Genomic DNA, 20,169 nt, shown 5'->3' on the forward strand with positions numbered 1-20,169 from the left:
TTTGTGTTATCGTTTTCTACATAAGTATTGTGTTTAAGATATGAGAATTAATTATTGTTACTAGATTATGATATTGAATATTTAAATTGAATAACTATACACTGTTATACCTTATGCATTTCAGAAATTATTTTAAAATTTTATTCATAAAGAGTGCAATATATTATATTTTTTTAGTAGTTTCTTAACATAATTAGTCAATAATACATGTACAAAAAAATGATTCTTAATCGATCCCAAAATCAAAATATCATACTCTATTAGAACTTACTTACATATTCAAACGGTTCTTAAACTGTTATATCTGAAAAACAATATCAAATCCAATAAGTACCGAAAACCGAACATTTTTTTTGAAAAATGTTTGTAAATTTTGAACTTTAATATATTTTGTTAAATAATATATATATATGGGTTAATAGGTCTTCACTAACTTTAAATAAAATCACAATTAATAAATATTTTTTAATCGAATAACCTATTTAAAACTCGTTAAACTAAATGAATTTATATGAATATATATCTTTTCTATCAAAAAATGATTTGTTAATTGGTAAAATTAATGTCTATGTAAAATATTTAAAATTTGAATAAATTAATTTCTAGCTTAATAAATCATCTTGGGCTAAGATGTAAGTTATGTTGTTTTAGTTTGATTAATAATATTTTTGAAAAATATCAAAGTTTATTGTAACTGAATATATATATTATACTGTAATAGTCTGTGAAAATAAAATATATTTTCTTTGGAATAGGGGTGAAAATAAAAAGTGAAATAACTATAAGTTTTTTATTTTGTATTTCTTCACAAATATAAAGTGTATATAATATAATAATTAAATTGTATACATCTTAACCGATATTATGAGGAATAATTAGCATATCACTATAAAAAGATATGTCAACAACGTAGCTGTATACATAATTATATAAAATAACGTGTTATATTAATCAAATAAAAGGTTAAAATTCTAAAAATAATTTTTATTTAAACAGCCATTAACGAAAAAATAAAAAAAATAAATGCCAACAAAAAAGTGTGTTTTAATGTCGAGCATTAATTTTAACCTTTATAAAGGTTTATATGTAATAGTTCAAAATATTTGTTGACAATGTAACAGTTCAAACATTAAAACAGGTTAAAGCGGGGTTTCCATAAATATACTAATCTTATTTATCTCTTAGACATTATTTTAGAAGTAATTTGCCATTATATCTTTTATACAATCATTTTTTCAAAAGAAATGTGACATGATTACTAAAATTGATGACTATCTTATGATTAAATATGATATGATAAATTACATATAATGTTCATTTATATTCTTGCTAAAGTTTATAGAATATTATCATAACTCATATATTAAAATATGGTAATAACTCATGCATTTTTTTTTTTGAACAACAGATTTAATTTAAGCAAAAAAAGAGGGATGGTCTCTAGCCCATGGGCTATTACATAATTGCAGAAGATAAAAGATAGTGGGCCTTAAGGAGCTGTTTTGCACTAAAATCAGCATCTCTGTTCTGTGAACGAGAGATATGCTGGAAAGAAACCGAAGAAAACAGAGAAGACAAGGCATCGATGTCTTGTAGAACACCATAAATCTCCTTGATCTGATTCTTGTTGACGATAGCTCTTATGAGCGTTTGGCAATCCGAGAGGACTCTGATAGAGGGGATCCTCTCTTCTAGGGCACGTTCTAGCCCGCGTCGTAGGGCGATCGCCTCCGCCATGAGTGGAGAGGACACCGAGTCGACGATCTGCGATTCTGAGATGTGGTCTTGCGTTGGGTTCTGGACAATCACGCATGCGAGACCTGTTCGAGAACAGGCGGCGTCCCAGGCTGCATCAACAAAACACGAAGCAATTTGCGATTGGGTCTGGGTGTCGTCTCGGTTTGGCGGCTGTAGTACCGGAGGAGCATTCGATCGATGTCTCGAGGGCATGGAAACTTGCGCTTGGTCCCATTCTAGTGCTGAAGAGAGGATCTTTGTTGCTGTGTCGCGAGGGTTGCAGGCTTTGTCTTCGAAGATTAATCGGTTCCGAGCATTCCATAGCTGCCAGCAAACCCAAGGTAGAATGGGGACTCTAATTCCTGTTGGAGGGAGACATATCGAGGACCGGTGGTTGACCAGCAGGGACCGGAACTCCGAGATATCAGCTGGGTGAACTGAATGCTTTAGGGGGATGTGGCTCCATACTTCTTTTGCAAAGGGGCATTGGAGAAAGATGTGTAGTGTTGTCTCTTCTTCCTTGCATCGTGGACACAGAGCTGCTGATACCATTCCTCTTCGTTGCAGTTCAGAGCCGATAGGTAAGGCTCCTTGTATAACCGACCAGAGGAAGAGTCTTAGCTTAGGAGACGTTTTCTGAGACCACACGTCTTTTATCCAACTGAAATCTATTTCAGGTCCTGAGGCAGGTGTGGGAACTAGTTGGGCCGTCTGTGGTAGTTCTGCCACCGAGTTGTAACCCGATTTAGTGGAGTATACACCCGAATTGAGAGGGAGCCAGATATGAATATCCTCGGCGCCTTTTCGACTAGGTTTGATGCAATGGATTTGCTTGCTGAACTCTGGTAAGATAGACTCAACCCTTTTTGTATTCCACTTTAGATCATCAGTTAGGAGGTCCGATACGCGTAGATCCATGTTGGCTTCGCGAACAGGTCCAAACGGTTTAACTTGTTTCTCAAGGGAGATCCAAGGATCCTTCCACACTCTCGTATCTTGACCGTTTTCTATTGCTTTGCCTAGGTTGTCTTTCAGAAGGTCACGCCCATGGAGGATGCTTCTCCAACCGTAGGAACAGACTGAGGGAACTTGAACGTCAAGGAAGCTCTTTTTATGGCAATATTTCCCTCGAAGAACACGAACTAGCAAGCATCCTGGTGAGGTAAGGATCCTCCACGCTACCTTTGCTAATAAAGCCTGGTTGAACATTTGGATGTCTCGCAATCCTAATCCCCCTGCTGCTTTTGGTTTGGTTAGCTTTTGCCAAGCAACCCAACACATTTTCTTTTTTCCACTTGTGCTATTCCACCAAAACTGTGTAAGAGTTGATTGGATTCTTTTGCAGAGGCTCACCGGGAGTTGGAAGCAGGACATCGAGTAAGTTGGGATTGCAGTGAGGACCGCTTTGAGCATAGTGAGTTTACCGGCTCTGGATAGGAAACGATTTGACCAGCTAGAGGCTCTTTGGCGGATTCTGTCAACGATAGAGGTAAACATATCCTTTTTTCTTCTTCCGAAGTGTTCTGGCAACCCTAAATATTTGCCTACTCCCCCTTCTTTCTGAATTCCTAGGGTCTCTTTTACTGCTGCTTTTGTTTCTGGGGAGGTTTTAACCGAGAAAGTAATAGATGACTTTGCTATATTAACTTTTTGACCGCTAACTTTCTCATATTCTTGTAGGATATTTCGTAGGGAGAGGCAGCATTCTGGAGAGGAGTTGCAGAACATCATGGTATCATCTGCGAACAGCAGGTGATTGACTCTAGGACTGCCGCGAGCCACACGAAGGCCTCTGAGCGAGCCATCCAGTTCTGCTCTTCTGCAGAGTCCAGAGAGGACCTCTCCACACAGGATGAAAAGGTAAGGTGATATAGGGTCCCCCTGCCTGATCCCTCGTTGTGGTTTAACTGAGCCGTAGATAGAGTCATTGATTAGGAATGAGTAGGTTACAGTCGTGATGCATTGCATGACCCAGTTGATCCATTTAGGATGAAAGCCCAATCGAGTCATGACCTCTGAGACAAAATCCCACTCCACTCTGTCATACGCTTTAGACATATCCATTTTTACCGCCATGGAGCACTGTTTTTGAGCTTGAGATGTCTTTAAGTATTGGAGCACTTCATGTGTTATTAACACATTGTCTGTAATTGCGCGTCCAGGGATGAAGGCAGACTGATTCTCCAAAATTATGGAGTGGAGGACCGGCTTCAGGCGTAGAGAGAGGAGTTTGGAGATCACTTTGTAATAAACATTACACAAAGCTATAGGTCTGTATTCCTCAACTTTCTTTGCACCGTGGACTTTCTGAATAAGTCTAATGTAATAACTCATACATCATCATTAAAATAAATATATCCAAATATGATTTTCTGAACTTCTAAATATTATTTATTCTATTTTATAATTAATTATACAATTTTTATTGCTAATTTTTTAAAATGTTCTATATTTTTTTAAAAAAAATATAAAATTTAATCGTAATATTAATAATTTATTTTATATATCTATTTTTTTATAAATATTGTTTAGTTTTAATTTTGATAAGTATACAATTTTATATCATTTTATTAGTTTTATAAAGATTGATTTAATATATTTGAACAAAAGTAATAGATAAAAAAATATCAAAGATTATAATTTTTAATATATAACTATATATATATATTCTTAAATACAATTTAAAATAAGCAAAACTATTTTAATCTTAATATTATGTTTTATTAAATCAAATTTCTATTAAAATATTGGTAAAAATAATCAAATCTACAATATTAATAAAATTTCTTTTTTTTAAATATATTTAAATTAAAAAAATATAACAAAACACCTAGTTAAAACATTAGACAATAGACAAATATTGAGAATCATTTTGAAGAAATGACTAATCGGAGTTGTTCAATGCACCCGAAGTCAGAGGCTAGTTACTCAATCAGTAGAACTTACTTCAAGAAGCTTAATATTGTAGAGAAATTGCCAAAAATACCATTTTCATAGTACCACTTTTCATGTTTACACTAACCACTTTTACCACTACTTTTAATGAAGGGTCTAGATTTAAAGGTTTAGGATTTAGGGTTTAGATTTGATGTTTTAGGGTTTAAGGTATATAGTTTAGGGTTTAGAGTTTAAGATTTAGGGTTTAGAGTTAAGGATTTAGGGTTTATAGTTTAGACTTTAGGGTTTAGGGTTTAGGATATTTAATTTAGGGTATATAGTTTAGGGTTTAGGGTTTAGAGTTGAAGATTTTGGGTTTAGGGTTTAGAATTAGAGGTTTAGGAATTAGAATTTGGGATTAAAATTTTGAAAAACATATAAAAACAAATATATAAGAGTCTTTACCATTTTAATAAATAAGGTATTATTGAAAATGTGTCTTTAATGGTGGTAAAGATGAATAATGGTACCTTAAAAGTGGTATTTTTGAAAATTCCCCAATATTGTATTGTAGGTGTTGGGTGGGATATTATTTGGTGGTCGGATGAGAGGGTATATATGTTGGTCTGAGCTATGAAATGACCAAGTACACAGCAAAACCAAACCTATAACTATAAACAAATCAACGATTTATTCCACTTATCATAGGTTAGACCGTTAGAGTTCGAACTACAACGGCCGTATCAAGAGCACGATGAAGTTTCTTCACCTCCTTATTCTTGAAAAGAAGTAAATTAAAACATATAGAAAACAATGAAATATTTCACCATGACCTCTTGATTTTCCAGTCAAACGAAATAGAAGCGAACTCACTCGTAGTTTTGTGTGGAAGACCGATCAATACTCTTTTGTCCTAGCAAAGATTATACTACAGATAAAATTAAAAAAAGCAATGCGACCTGGTCATTTCAAGAAGTTAAATCTACAAATTTTAGTAGAAGTTTTTTTTTTTTGATCAAACTAAACTTGCATTAATCTTAAAGATGTTTACACTCCAATAAAGGAGGATACAAAGAGGCTATTACCAGCCAAACAAACATACAAAGATAACTTAAAGGATAGAGTGGCGAAACGAATCACAAAAAGAACCAACTGAACTTGTATCACAACAACATCATAAGCTTCTTCAAAGACCGCATCTAGTGTAACCCGTAGGAGGACCACACACACTGCACCATACGCAGAGAGCATTCGATGGGAGGAAGATCCTTGCAATACCAACGAAACTTGTTCATCCAAATCATTCCATATAGGAGGATATATTAGGAAAGAAGACGGATTCAAACGAGGAACATGCGAGCAATCATAGCCCGCCACATTCATATTCATCGGGATAAAGATGACAATGAATTTCTCTTCTACCTGCCACCAAGAAGAGAGATACACGAACACAACACCAAAATCCATATAGGAACCCGTAAGAAAACTGCAGACAATCGCGGTAAAGCGATATAAATGTTACTCGAGGTCGCAACAGTAGAATCAAAAGAGACTAAACCTATCAGTATATCATCAGTTAGAAACATAAACCTCAATTCCGACATCACCCACACAATTAGCTGTCTAAACCATTCTACAATAGTAGGATAAGTGAAGAGTAAAAAGCTAAGATGAGCATGAAGGATCTTATAAAGAGAAGTGGTAAGGAGATCGAAATCAGATTTGAAAGGGAAATTAAGTACCAGCCTTCTGTGCAGTTATCAGTTTGATGTGGTGTTTTCAGTGGTTCTGCCATATCTAATGCACGTGAGGAAAATGTCACACAGCTCTCGTCGATGTTATCCCAAGATGAGAGACTGAATTGTTGTGGCCATGTGGGTCATCGCTGAGAACCTGGCTTTAGTATCTGAAGTGTTACAGATCGAATGAATTGTTTTTCAATCCTCATTACCAAGAAATAGAACACAAGAATACATTCTGGTACAATCTCATAATGTATAAAACTGAGACTAACAATATTCATAAGAGAAAGTTCTTTAAAGATCTCTAGTGAAACTATAGCGGTTAAGAACATTGAGAAGAGATAGTGCAATGGATGAATAATAGTACTGGCAAGTGTATCGAAAACAGCATAAGAAGAGTCAGTTGAGACATGGTAAGACCATCTCCAACTCACCTCTATTTTAATCTCTATATTTTCTTCTAAAATAGAAAAACTCTATTATAGAGTTGGATTTGCTCCAATGTATGCCTCTATAATAGAGTTTCTCTATTTATAGAGGAAAATATAGAGATATGCTATTTCCATCTCTAAATATAGAGGTAAAAAATAGAATTCCTCTATATTTTCTTCTAAAATAGAGAAACTCTATTATAGAGGCATACATTGGAGCAAATCCACCTCTATAATAAAGTTTCTCTATTTTAGAGGAAAAAATAGAGGTGTACATTGGAGATGCTCTAAGAAGAGTCGGTTGAGACATAACTTCTTTCTAGAAAAGGTCCATTTTTGAGAAGTTGTGACTTTTATTTTAATAGAATATATTTTATATATATATATATATAGAAAAAAATAAACACTGGAAAAGAAGCAATTTAAAAGAGAAGCTATGTTTGGAAGATGAACATATATGTATATGAAGTTATCAACTATTGAATAAGATTGAACATATGTGTAAACAAACAAAGCTAAGTTGTAATCTCCCTCCATTACAAAACCCATAATCTAATGACTTTTCTGGCCTTTATATGAAGACACTACACTGCCGGCAAGTGAAAGCATCATTCTTCAAGTTAGTAGATCTCTCTGTCCTCTACGTATTTGTTGTTTTACATGATGATGATGATCAAAGCCAACTTCTTCAGCATTACTGGGAATCAAAGTCAGGCTTGGAAGGGTATTCAAGTCCATATAGCTCTGGCATTCTCCTTAGATCTTCTTCTGTGTATCCTGGGATGAACCAGTATCTCTTATCCATTCCAAATACCTAACATGAGAGAGAAAAGAAAAGAACTTAGAACTAACCGCAAGCTATATATATATATATATATACTCTTGATGTAAGAAAATATATTATTAACTCAGGACTTCAGCTAGATAATAACCTGTTCAAAGTTTTTCTTTCTGCCGAGGTCATACCGCCATCTTGCACTTGTTTTCTTCTCATATGCCTGCTCACAAGTCAACACCAAGAAAGTTTAATAACCGATGATTTATCTTGCACTTAAAAAGAAAAAGGAGTTACCTCTATGGTTGTGGTATTGCCAGCAACCAAAGAAATGTGCATGATCAAGAAACCCATCACACTCAAAGCAAATGCCAAGTTCAAAACTGTTGTTCATGATACAAACAACAAGGAGAGATTGATTAACAGATGGAACCAAAATACCATCTATAAAAGCATAATTAAAAGTTTGAACATTTTACCAAACGCAAGAAAAGTAGTAGCAAGAGTGCCAGGCGTTCCAGGTATCTCTTCATCACTAAAGAAGGCTATGAAGTGTGGCATCAGAACCAAAGTCACAAGAGTCGTTTCTAAAAACGTGTAGAACTGCATTTGAATACACACACACACACAAAAAGTTTTGACAAGCCGAAGATTCTATAAACAGTATTTAGTAGTCCAGAAAAAAAAAAAAAAAAAAACTTACCAAGAAAAGAAGGAAGTACTTATAATTCAATGCTCCAACACAGTTAACGACCCAAACGCAATGGTGATCCATCTTCAACACACACCTACCACCTGTATTAACCCATGTTTAAGACAATTCAACTTTAAGACTCTCCCTCCATATATGGTAAAAGAAGACTTACAAACAGAACAATGATGGCAGCGTGGAGGTTTTGGTTGATTGCACTTCCTACAAAACCTAACTCTAGGGTTTGAAGAATCTGTCTGTAACCCGACGAACTCAAGACTAGTTAACGGATCAGATTCACCTCTCTCTTCATCAGCAGCTGGTCTCCAATTAGGTGGCACAACGCCAGGATCAGTGAAAACAACAGAGAAGTAGCTCCACAAAAGCATCGCCAGCTGCAACAACAAAGAGTACACTAGTTCACATCTAAAGCAACAAGCTTAACACTAGTTCACATCTAAAGTAACAAGCTTAACACTAGTTCACATCCAAAGCAACAAGCTTAACACTAGTTCACATCTAAAGTAACAAGCTTTAGACTAGTTCACATCTAAAGTGACATGCTTAACACTAGTTCACATCTAAAGCAACAAGCTTTATTGACTAAATTGACTCCAAGCACGAAGCTTTACTAAATAAAGGAAGCTTTTCAGACAAGAATCTACGATCTAGAAGTTAAACCCATATCGAAAGATTTGAGCTTTTATACTTACGAGAACATGGAAGAGGACAATGATGGTAAGAGCGACAAAGGAATCAACGCCTCCTTGAGACAGAGCAGGTCCATAATTAGACAAAACGACGGCGTAATAGGTAACACCGACAACGCCGAGAACTAGTAAGATCATGATGGATCCGAGACCTCGTAAGGCTGTACAGAACTTGAACACATTCCACGCCATTGCAGTACCAGATCTATGCATAGCAGTCACGATTTTACAGAATTTGAAAAGACGAGTTTAAAAAAAAGGAGGTTTATGGGAAAATAAAAACGAGAGTGATTGATTCATTCCATAGATGCAGACCCCATGAATGAGACTTTTCTCTTTGCTCCTTTGTTTGGGAGCTCACAAGAAAAATTTCAGACGAAATTAAGATTTGTGATTTTAATGACTTATCCAAGTCAATCAGTCTCTCACGATCCCGTAAATGTATAATGTAATTTTTTTTAATTTCGTTAAATTGCTAATTTGTCCCGACAAACAAAAAGTCAAAAACGATATTTTCCGAAAACAGAGTAAAAAAAGTAAAGTTTGATAAAAAAACAAATCGCCCACCGTGGGGCTCGAACCCACGACCACAAGGTTAAGAGCCTTGCGCTCTACCAACTGAGCTAGACGGGCTTGTTGCTATAGCTATCTCATCATCTTTTAGTTAACCAAATAATGTAGCAAATCTGTTTTATTGCTTATTAGGCTTTAAAACGATCAATAACCATGGCCCATTAGGCTCACAGTAATAAGCCCATGAAGCGTCTAAACAAGTTTATATCACTCGTCCATCTTCTTTAGTTCCCCATTTTCAAAGGGTCAAGAAGAGAGCTTCTGAAGAGAGAGATGGCTTCCATGGTGTCACCGACCACTTGCTTATACCTCCATAAACACCGGATAAAGCTTCCCTCCGATGGTCGTCGTCTTCGTATAACCGCTTCGATACCAGACTCTTCAGATGAAAAACATCCCAAGTTAATTGCTCGAAGGTACTAAGTATTACTCTCCTTCCTCCTCCTCCTCCTTGCATACTCTGTTTATCACCGGAACCGAGTATCTGACTTGAAATAGTATTTGGAAATTGGAAGAGAGATGATTCTCAGGAGCAGTGAACTAGCAATGATCGGAGCCATTTTCCAGCTCAGGTTCGTTTTTTTTTCCGACAGATGTCCATTACTGAGGTGTGGTGGTATGGTAATGATAGAGTCTTTTGTGGTTTGGTTTTCAGTGGGAAGAAACCAGATTATATTGGAGTACAGAAGAACGAGAGATTGGCTCTATGTCCTGCTACAAACAACTGTATATCTACTTCTGAGAGTGTCAGCGATCGAGTCCACTATGCTCCACCATGGTAAACTAATAATATCATAAGATTTGTGTTCTGGTTCTGCTTTTTTTTTGCTTTTAAAGATTTTTTTTTTTATTAACTGGTGGGTAAGGAACTATAATGGTGGAAGGAAGACGCCTGTGAGTAGAGAAGTTGCAATGAAGGAGCTTGTCAATGTGGTAAAGAGCCTTGAACAAGTTTTGACATTTGTTTGATTGAATGAGTGGTTGTATCTAGAGATGGGGGTTTTGTTTATCATTATTGTTGCAGATTAAGTCGACGAAGCCTGACAAGTTTACTCCTCGGATTGTGGAGAAGAAGGATGACTATGTTCATGTCGAGTATGAAAGTCCAATCTTAGGTGTAAGTAGAAGCAGAGTTTTTTTTTTTCCTATTATTGTCTCCTTCAACGACCATATCATAAAAAGACATTTTGGTCTTTGACAGTTGGTAGATGATGTTGAGTTCTTGTTCTCTCCTGGGAAGAACTCGACGGTGGAGTATCGGTCTGCATCACGTAAAGGGAACTTCGACTTTGATGTGAACAGAAAGCGAATCAAGGTAAGAAAACTTGGACGGTGAAATTGGTGGTCTCTCTGTTACGCTGATGGTTCATTATTTCTTCTTTGTCTAATGCAGGCATTGCGACAGGAGCTGGAGAAAAAGGGATGGGAATCAGAGAACAGCTTCTGATTATGATTCTATTCTTGTTATTCAATTAAGATTTTTCAAGACTCGAATGTTATTAAAAACTCTTCAAAAGAACTTCTGTCATAAATAAGAGAGGTTAACACAAGGAAACTTCAAACACAGGTTCAAGAAACACAGGGAGTCTAATGAATAAGAAAAAACGAGAAGTAGCAAAGGTGTGTTGCCAACACTCGCTTAGTCTTTCCTCAAGTCCATGACTTCGGTCCTGATACCATCAGCCTTGAGAATCATGATCTCAAGCTTGTCTCCCTATTACAAGTAACAAAACAAACCACAAAGCATTAGTCAGCTATTAGACTGAGCCATTAGTCAGGTGCACACAACTCGGGAAAACTTACAGTGTATATATCCCTCTCAGTAGCAGATGCGAAAACAGTCTTAACCAAGTCAACTGCTTCAGGTTCAGAAAGGGGTGTGATAGCATCCTACATAGCCAGAAAAAAAAAAAAATGGTTCATTATGTGCTTAAGCTGATAAAAGGCCAAAGCACAGACAAACAAACCTGAGCAGGAAGCAAAAGCGGGCTAGGACTCTTGAGCTGATTGTCAAGGAAGGGCATAATGAGAGTGGAACCAGAACCTTGAGCACTGTATCCAACCTTCTCATATGATCCCACTGCATCATAGGTAAAGACACAGCCTTTTCCTGAAAATTTTCAGAGAGAGAGAAGAAGACACAACGTTAACACAACTCCTATACTCAATCATAATAGCAAATGGCTTTTTTTATACCTTGCTCATCAAGCCCACCGAGAACGTTAAAGGCATAGTAAGGGAAAAAGCGCTTGAAGTAAAGAGTGTTGGAGAGAAGCTGAGCCATTGCAGGACAACTCATCTGCTTGTTATGCTGATGCTGATAAACCTACAGGACACAAAAGAGAAGACTTTATTACATCTTTACAAAGAAACGCAAAGGGGGAAGCTCAAGCTCACTCACCAAGTGCCTTGACTTGAGAACTTTCTGAAGTGCTTTCACATCAGCCTGAAAGCCAGAGGAAGATAGCACAGCCTTGTCTGCTCTGGATACAGTAATTTTACATACCCAATGAACAAAAAGCATCGATTGTGATTTACTGAAACCCTAATAATCTAGCGGACTATGCACATCATTTAGATTACTTCTCCCCCCCCAAAAGGATCATCAAGTACTTACAGTTTATGGATCTTAGAGTAATCGCGAGTTAGAATGCTGTAACCGGTAGACATCCGAGTATCGGCTGCGATGACGCAGTAATCCGATCCAGCGATGGCTACACATGTTCTGAATTAAAAACACACCAATCAATACAAATCAGCAAACATTATCTCTCAAACAGCGTCGGGTTCACAGGATCCGTACCCTCCATTGTTGTCGTATGGAGACCAGTTCGCGTGCTGCTTCGTCATTGAGCTCTGCGTCTTCAGAAAAAAAAAGAAGGGATTCTTTGTTTAACGAATCGAGAACAGAGAGTAGTAGAGAGAGAACAAGAGCTCTTTCTCCGACTTCTGGCTTTGTGAACACGAAAGAGACCAAGACTAAAGCTGGTGGGCTTTTTCTGGGCTTTAAGACTGCTGATGACCAACAAGAAAAATACACAGCGACGCCATTTTGTTTTGCTGACCCCTCTTTTAAAATTAAATGGGGCCTTATATGGGCCTTAGATTGCTAATTACCATAATGAAAACACCTAACGACGTCGTTTTATTCGACCAATCTATCCACTGTTCTTGAAGATGTCACTCTTAATCCTACTGAAAGTCTGAAAGGGGCTTCATTGGAGACTGGGACGCTATGGAATGGAGGATCTGTTACGGTAACGAAGGCAATATACTCTTCACTGATCCAATCTCTACTCCTAAGGTCTCTTAACTTTGCTCTTAATTGAAAAGATTATAACTTTTACAAGTTGCATTTTGTTCTTATAGTAAATGAAGTTCGTTTGTTTCTTTGGATTGTAAAGATAATAACTTTTACAAGTTGCATTTGTTTCTTATAGTAAATGAAGTTCATTTGTTTCTTTGATTGTAAACATAACAACTTTGACCGCCATGTGTTTTTTCAGTTCGATGATTCGATCACAATCTTGTTTCTTATAGTGAATGAAGTTGATTTTTGTTTATGTGATTGATTGTTTTGTGGTGGGGGGGCAGGCTATTAGGGAGCAGCTGGTGCAGTTGATGTTTGAAACGTTCAATGTGTCTGGATTCTATGCGTCAGTCAGAGCAAGCAGTGTTGTCCCTTTATGCTGTTGGGAGGATCTCCGGTTGCACTGTTGATATTGGTCATGGGAAGATAGGTATGATAATCATAACTTGGTCCGCCTTTGTTATAAATAATGATATTCTTACTCTTTTGTGTCTTTCGTATAGAGACACTCATATCTCCAATTTTTATGTCTTCTATCATAGTTTTAAGACTTTTAGCCCCCAAAAAATTTGTTCCTGCTGGTTCCTTGTGTTGTGTATGTAGCTGGTTATGATCAGGATCTTGTTATATATTGTGATTGATCTCTCAGTTGTTCTTTCTCTCTTTTTCGGTGTGTTTTCCCAGATATTGCCCCAGTTCTTGAAGGTGATGTGCAGTAGCACATTGCCTCAAAACGGTTCGAGCTAGGTGTCATCCGAGAACCATAGGAAACTCTTGGAGAACACTGTACTGTGTGGCGGTACAACCTCCATGACAGGTAATTATAATGATAAAACTTAGAATGCGTGTTGATACTGTTTTGGAGGTTGGAATTTACTTAAAGGGTTTGTGGTGTATTCTCGTCATTGGCAGGATTCGAAAGCAGGTTTCAGAAAGAAGCAAACTTGTGTTCATCTGCTATTAGGCCAACGCTGGTGAAGCCGCCGGAATATATGGCAGAGAATGTGGGATTGTATTCGGCTTGGGTAGGAGGAGCAATACTAGCCAAGGTGGTGTTTCCACAGAACCAGCATGTTACTAAAGCTGACTACGATGAGACTGGACCATCTGTGATTCACACTTGTTTGTTTCTGATCCACCAAAACGTATCTACTTGTCGTTGTAGGCTGAGGATTAGTTTTGGTTTTTGCTATGTTTAGGTTTAACCCCTAATTAGTCAGAGACGTCCCACTCAGTCTACTATGTACTTTTAGAATGTTTGGACCAGATTTTCATTATGTTAAAACGTTCTGAAACTTCATCCTTCAAGTTTTCTCCCACTCTGCTGTCACTCTACAAGAAGGGAACATCTTATCATTCTACTCCATAAACTTACACAAGAATACGAAGAAAAGTTATCAAAACACCACTATCATGAATGTCTTCCCATAGCAATTTCTCTAAGCAGATTCGTTTTAGACATACTAGCCTCTTCAACAAAGCATCATTCTTTTCACCCTCATTCTCTCCCATTTCACTCCATAGTCTCAACAATGTTTGAACAAACCTTACGTAAAACCCAAAAAAGAATCACAACTTTATAAACCTGCAACTGGTGAAGCAATAGTCCACAATTCCACATGTAGTCTCCGTTGAGATTCGAATCATTGTGGTGATAGAAAGTAGAAACTTGTCGATATGGAACGTTCAAGATCCTTAGCCATCTACAGAAGATAAAAAAAGCAAGAAACAGAACCTACCTGGGTCAACGATCAGAAAAAAAATACTAGTAAACTCGTGAAGGTAACTGATGCAAAAAGAAAAAGAAAATCAAATTTCGAAGAGGCAGGAGGGGGCGTTACGGATTTTGATGACGTGACATCATCTGAGCCGTTGTATATGAATGCTCTCTTTCTTTTTAACGGACGAGATTTCGTAACGGAAGCAATAAAGCCTTACAAATTATCCGAAATGTGATTGGTTAGGATACATTAAAGAAATTAAAAAACACTGCCCCTCGGACTTATCTGTATTGTCGGAACGAGACTGAGCTTCTTTAAAATGAGAAACAATCGAAAAAAAAAACAATTAAATAAATCAAAAAGAAAAAAAAAAACACAGAAGAATCCTTCCTTCTTCTTCTTCTTCTTCTTCATCGTCGTCGTCCTCTGCTTCTCCTGATGAATCCACACAAAACCGAAGAAGATCTGTTCCACCACCACGTTCTCGACCCAACGCACATACTCTCTCAACCACACCACCACCACCACAACCCCGAAGAAGATCCAACCTTCTCCCTCCCGGAGTTCGTCCTCTTCCGCTCCTCACCCTCCCTAGACTCCCCCTCCCACTCCTCCGACGAACAAGACTCCTCCTCCCACCACCCCACCTCCTCAACCCCCAAAATCCCAAACCCTAGGGTTCCGATTTCGATCTCGATCTCGAACCAAGCCCCCAGAGACTGGGACTACATCAACCCGGAGCCACACATCTCCTCCCAATTCTACACCTTCAACTCCGACTCCCACTCCCTCATGATCCTCTGCCTCCGCGAAGGCCGCCTCGCCACCCCCGCCGAGATCCGCGTCGCCACCCCTCGCTCCGTCCTCAAATCCTGGCGCTCCGTCTGGAAAGACCGCAACGAGGACACCGCCTACCTCACCGCCTGGAAACGGATCCAGGACAAGCTCACCGCGCGCCTCGACCCGGCCTCGGGCAACGAGTTCCTCTGCTTCAAGAACAACACGAGGCAGTTCGTGTCGCACGTGAGCCAGTGGCAGGACATTGTCATGGGGTTCCACGGTGACGGCGACTTGAAGCACTTGGGGGTTAGGGAGACCATCGATAGGATTAAGCAGGTTTGGACCGTCGGTGCTAAGCTGTATGGGATTCCCGAGAGTTTTATTAGGGTTTGTGTGGCTGCTTGTGGTGTTTGTAATGCGGTTACTGGCTCCGGTGGTTCGCGGAATAAACGGCGGCGTTTTGAGTATACGGAGTCTTTCGATGTGCCTGCTAAGGATGTTGCGGATAGGCTGCAGGAGTTGGCTGCTAAGCATAAGGTTGTGCTGTGCATTAGGCAGAAGTATATTAGGTATAAGCCGTTTATGGCGGAGGTGAAGGATTACGCTTGTCATAGAGCTGGTGAGCCTGCTTCTAATAAGAAGTCTAGGGTTTTGAAGAGGGAGCCTTATCAGTCGAAGAGGTGTGGGTGTGGTTTTAGGATTAGAGCGATTGTCCCCATTGCTAATTATAATGAAAAGGATAAGACTTTTGTGTACGAGGAAGAAGGGACAGCTGTTTTTAAGATGTATGCTGTTCATTCAGGGCATGAGCCTGGGGCGATGGATGGGAATGCGAGGATCATGCATCGGCTTGTTGGTCACAAGGGATTTTTGATGGAGCATGATGTGGTTTATGGTGTGAGGGAAGAAGAGCTGGAGACTGAGGAGATTGGGAAGGACGATGGTGGTGGAGGAGATATGCGTTTGGGTGTCTTGCATCAGGTGCATGAGCTGAGGACTGAGCTTGGTACTCTAGAGGGGAAGATTGGGAAGATTCCGGAAGAGATGTTGGGTTCGGTGTCCAGAGAGTTGTTTGAGATGCTCAACAAGATGAGGAACATCGATGACGAGGGTGTTGTTAAGGGGACTACGGGATTGCTTTCTGACAAGGCACGCTCAGATGAAATCCTTGCTGGAGATAACGATTTAGCTCATTGGAGTGACCATCACCATCAGCATGAGCATTTGTATGGAGATGGGAAGGATACAGAACTTATCGAAGATGATGAAGACAGTTTTGGGAGGAGCCTTGATGATGTTGTTCCTTGGGAACAGATAAGGCCACCATCTGGGTGTACAAGTCCAAAGGATATCTTGTCTGAAACATCATGTAAGCCAGAGAAATGGTTAAAGTGCAATGACTTTGATGAGAAGAGCATTCTCAACTGTGAAGATTCTAAACTAACAAAACCGATGAGACACGATGAAGGTATAGTATCAGACGTAGGTTTAGTTGGTATACAAGTGGATAGCTTCTATCAAGATAACTCCAAATGGTATGATTCTCCTTGTGAAGAAGACAATGGATTCAGACATGGAGAGATTTTGTAGAAACACGGTAAGGTTTCGTCTTTATAAACCAGTTTCTAACTCAGCTATCACACACATCTTATGTATATCATAACTGGGGGATCAGATTGTATATTTATGCATTCTATAAGTCGAGAGTATTTTGTTTTGTATGTTGTAGCCTGTAGAGGTTTCTTTGTGTGCTTATGTAAAATGAAACCCATATTGTGTCTCTGCATATATATATAACATTGTTGTTAGTTTTATTTAACCTTTGTGTAATTTAACAAATGAAACCCACTATTAACATCACCGCCTCCAACTGATCCACCACTCATCTCTATTGCTGTTTCGAATCTGATTCCGTTAGTGTTCCGATCGAATTCAAAATTTCAGTGGATTTACCTTGAAATAAGATGGCAGCTTTGAAAGGTTACGGCTTGATCTCCATTGACTCTGCTCTCCACTCCCCTCGTGCTCATCAATTCGAGGGCTACAAGAGGTTTCGCTCTCTCCTCTTAAAAAGCAATCCTTTTTTTTTTCTGAATCTTCGCAAGGAATTGGATGTTAAGATACATTAGTGGTGTTTGTGAGAGACGTAGTCTTATGGTTCTTAGTGGGGTTATAAAAAAAGTTTATTACCGAACATCATTACTCGAAACTCTGTTTTGTCTCTGATTTATTAAATATGCTCTGCTTTATCTTCTCATCACGCAGAAGAAGGAACGCGAGATGGATCACTCCAATAGCAGCTCTAGTACCTAACTTCCATCTCCCAATGCGTAGCCTAGAAGACAAGAACAGGTCGGTTTAGCTTCAGTTCCGGTTTTAGTATCCGCTAGTGTTTCTTTTGAACCATTTCTCTCTCTCTCCCTCTCTTTCACGGGACGAACACAGACGACATAAGGTCTCTTAGAGTGATCACAGCCATCAAGACACCTTATCTCCCCGACGGAAGATTCGACCTCGAAGCATACGATGAGCTAGTCAACACGCAGATTGAAAAAGGCGCTGAAGGTGTGATCGTTGGCGGTACAACCGGCGAAGGCCAGCTGATGAGCTGGGATGAACACATCATGCTTATAGGCCATACCGTGAACTGTTTCGGCTCAAGAATCAAAGTCATTGGCAACACAGGAAGCAACTCAACGAGGGATTGTTGTGTGGAGAGGGAATGATGATCAGTGCCATGACTCTAGATGGGATCATGGGGGGGGGGGGGGGACTGGAGTTATATCGGTTTACTAGCAATTTGGTTCCTGGTTTGATGAGGAAGTTAATGTTTGAAGGGAGAAACTCGGAGTTGAACTCGAAGCTTCTGCCTTTAATAGAGTGGGTGTTCCAAGAACCGAATCCGATTGGTGTTAACACAGCTTTGGCTCAGCTGGGAGTTGCGCGGCTGGTGTTTAGGCTACCTTATGTGCCATTGCCTTTGTCCAAAAGAGTTGAGTTTGTTAAACTGGTGAAGGAGATCGGAAGGGAGCATTTTGTTGGGGAGAGAGATGTTCAGGTGCTTGATGATGATGACTTCGTTTTAATCGGTCGGTATTAGATTATGTCTTCCTTGAAGATTTGGTTCTGTTCATTTTTAGCTGGTGGATCATATATAGTTGCTCTGGTTTGTTGCATTTTGTAATGAATCTCGTTTTATTTGCTTACAATCTTCTGTCTTGAATAATGTTTCATGGACTCCGGTTTAGATATATTTTTGGTTAAGGCAAAATAATAAAGCTTACAATTCTAAACCGGGAAAAGCCGGTTGGGATTCGATTTAACATAAGTTATAAGTAAACTTAAAATAGAGCATATGTCACCAATTCGAGCCCGTTCAAAGTGGTTGCGTCTCAACTTAGTTGCGGCTCCCCATCAGGGTTCGATTCCATATTGGTACCAATTTCTCGAGCATTAGTCTCGAGACCTTCCCAGTTCAATCTGGTGTTTCTCCGTCGGGGGTGACTCCGTGCGGTTCTTTGACTTCTTCTTCCACTCGTGGAATGACACATCCCAGTTCATTTTGGTGTAATCTCAACCAATGTGTTGAGGAGGTAATCTAAATTACCTTTCTTTTTATATTTTAATTAGATTTTTTTACTTGATTTTAGTGAGTTGATGTAGGTAAGTCAATGGTTGAGATCTGAACGTGACCATTTATCGGATCACTAATCTTAAATTTTATGTTAATTTTGTTATATGATAATTTATTAACTGTTGAAAAATATAAAAGAATATTTTATCTTTTCAAAACATTTGGAAAAATACATAATTTTAGTTTTTTTTTTACTTTCATTTCACATGCGAAATATCAAAACGAAAAATAATTTAAAATAATTTAACAAATTTTATAACAAGTTAAAAATTACGACATAATATAATAAAAATATATTTAGACTTAAAGTCTTTAAATATTTAAATACCAAATGTGAATAATAAAGTTTAAATTAAAATTCAGAACAAACAAAAAATAAAACATAAAATTGTAATAGATTACCGATAACAAAAATAAACTAATACCAAATCATATAATCTAGTTTTATTAATAAATTCATAATCCACATGATCATATCATCTTTCTTTAAACTAAAAATTAATTTCTTAATTAGAATACAAAAAAAATTCTAATTATGCAACTGAAAATTTTAAAAGAACAATTAAAAATTATATATTGGTTCAACCGGTAAGCGGATTCCAGATTTTACAAGATTTTTATATAATGTTTTTTTTTCTAAAACACATACCAAACTAAATATCGGATTGACCAGTTTGACCGTGGATCCGGATCGAATTTCAAAAACACTGGTATAAGTCGATTGCTCTAATATCCATTTTCTGTAACAAATCAGATAATTTTGTGACCTGTAGATCTGAGCTGGTTTTGTAAAGATAATTTTGTAAGAGGCAAAGAGAGAGATGAAGAGGATGAGATAAGAAGCCTTTTGGAAACACAATGAACACACATGATTAACGAGGCTAAGGACTATGACCAATAAAAATCTTACTCATTGGTGAAGAAGCTTAATACTAATAAAGACTAAATGGCGATTTGAAGGAAGAAATTAACATCTAGAATTATTAGCATGCTTCAAAATGAGCAAAGACCTATACTACTTTCCTCAGAGTAAGCATTGTCTACCCACAGACAAAGAGATGATGGGTCGTCTTTAAACCATGCATCAAACATAAAACCAAAGCTTATAAAAGCACTCAACAAGTATATTATAAATGGCAAAAGATTCACTATAGACTGTGGGTAATTTATATAGTTGGTACTGCTTAC

The 20,169-nt window shown here is 38.0% G+C and overlaps 6 protein-coding genes, 1 non-coding gene and 1 pseudogene across 8 annotated transcripts; 4 read left to right on the plus strand and 4 right to left on the minus strand.

The window, feature by feature from the left end:
- Positions 1-1,455: 1,455 nt before the first annotated feature.
- On the minus strand, positions 1,456-3,705 carry LOC108858662 (uncharacterized). The gene has a single exon (XM_018632549.2). It carries the CDS (start codon positions 3,703-3,705, stop codon positions 1,456-1,458), a length of 2,250 nt encoding a protein of 749 aa, XP_018488051.2.
- A 3,497-nt stretch (positions 3,706-7,202) lies between these two features.
- Positions 7,203-9,378, minus strand: LOC108856985 (probable protein S-acyltransferase 14). Its single transcript, XM_018630902.2, has 7 exons — positions 8,967-9,378; positions 8,429-8,648; positions 8,266-8,357; positions 8,042-8,165; positions 7,860-7,945; positions 7,720-7,785; positions 7,203-7,601 (listed from the first exon to the last, which is right to left on the minus strand). Exons 1-7 carry the CDS (start codon positions 9,174-9,176, stop codon positions 7,482-7,484), a joined length of 918 nt encoding a protein of 305 aa, XP_018486404.1. The 5' UTR covers positions 9,177-9,378; the 3' UTR covers positions 7,203-7,481.
- Positions 9,379-9,523: 145 nt separating this feature from the next.
- TRNAK-CUU (transfer RNA lysine (anticodon CUU)) lies at positions 9,524-9,596 on the minus strand. Its single transcript has one exon. It is a non-coding gene; the product is annotated as a tRNA-Lys (tRNA).
- A 180-nt stretch (positions 9,597-9,776) lies between these two features.
- LOC108856698 (uncharacterized) lies at positions 9,777-11,098 on the plus strand. 2 transcript variants are annotated; one of them, XM_018630562.1, is made up of 7 exons: positions 9,777-9,952; positions 10,052-10,108; positions 10,192-10,314; positions 10,403-10,469; positions 10,561-10,653; positions 10,738-10,851; positions 10,930-11,098. In XM_018630562.1, exons 1-7 carry the CDS (start codon positions 9,810-9,812, stop codon positions 10,981-10,983), a joined length of 651 nt encoding a protein of 216 aa, XP_018486064.1. In that variant the 5' UTR covers positions 9,777-9,809; the 3' UTR covers positions 10,984-11,098. The 2 variants fall into 2 exon arrangements, with proteins under 2 accessions (XP_018486064.1, XP_056866116.1); XM_057010136.1 differs by having other exon boundaries at positions 9,819-9,952; positions 10,035-10,108.
- On the minus strand, positions 11,031-12,500 carry LOC108856697 (proteasome subunit beta type-1). Its single transcript, XM_018630561.2, has 7 exons — positions 12,340-12,500; positions 12,154-12,261; positions 11,938-12,019; positions 11,733-11,862; positions 11,504-11,646; positions 11,340-11,426; positions 11,031-11,250 (listed from the first exon to the last, which is right to left on the minus strand). The coding sequence occupies exons 1-7, from the start codon at positions 12,384-12,386 to the stop codon at positions 11,176-11,178; spliced, it is 672 nt and encodes a 223-aa protein (XP_018486063.1). The 5' UTR covers positions 12,387-12,500; the 3' UTR covers positions 11,031-11,175.
- Positions 12,501-12,697: 197 nt separating this feature from the next.
- On the plus strand, positions 12,698-14,154 carry LOC108858663 (actin-related protein 7-like; annotated as a pseudogene).
- A 748-nt stretch (positions 14,155-14,902) lies between these two features.
- LOC108805089 (uncharacterized) lies at positions 14,903-17,161 on the plus strand. Its single transcript, XM_018577045.2, has one exon. It carries the CDS (start codon positions 15,006-15,008, stop codon positions 16,935-16,937), a length of 1,932 nt encoding a protein of 643 aa, XP_018432547.1. The 5' UTR covers positions 14,903-15,005; the 3' UTR covers positions 16,938-17,161.
- Positions 17,162-17,311: 150 nt separating this feature from the next.
- Positions 17,312-18,073, plus strand: LOC108860328 (4-hydroxy-tetrahydrodipicolinate synthase 1, chloroplastic). The gene is made up of 3 exons (XM_056985823.1): positions 17,312-17,397; positions 17,613-17,699; positions 17,812-18,073. The coding sequence occupies exons 1-3, from the start codon at positions 17,312-17,314 to the stop codon at positions 18,071-18,073; spliced, it is 435 nt and encodes a 144-aa protein (XP_056841803.1).
- The last annotated feature ends 2,096 nt before the right edge of the window (positions 18,074-20,169 follow it).

This window comes from Raphanus sativus, chromosome 5 (genome assembly GCF_000801105.2).
Source record: "Raphanus sativus cultivar WK10039 chromosome 5, ASM80110v3, whole genome shotgun sequence".
Lineage (NCBI taxonomy): Eukaryota > Viridiplantae > Streptophyta > Magnoliopsida > Brassicales > Brassicaceae > Raphanus > Raphanus sativus.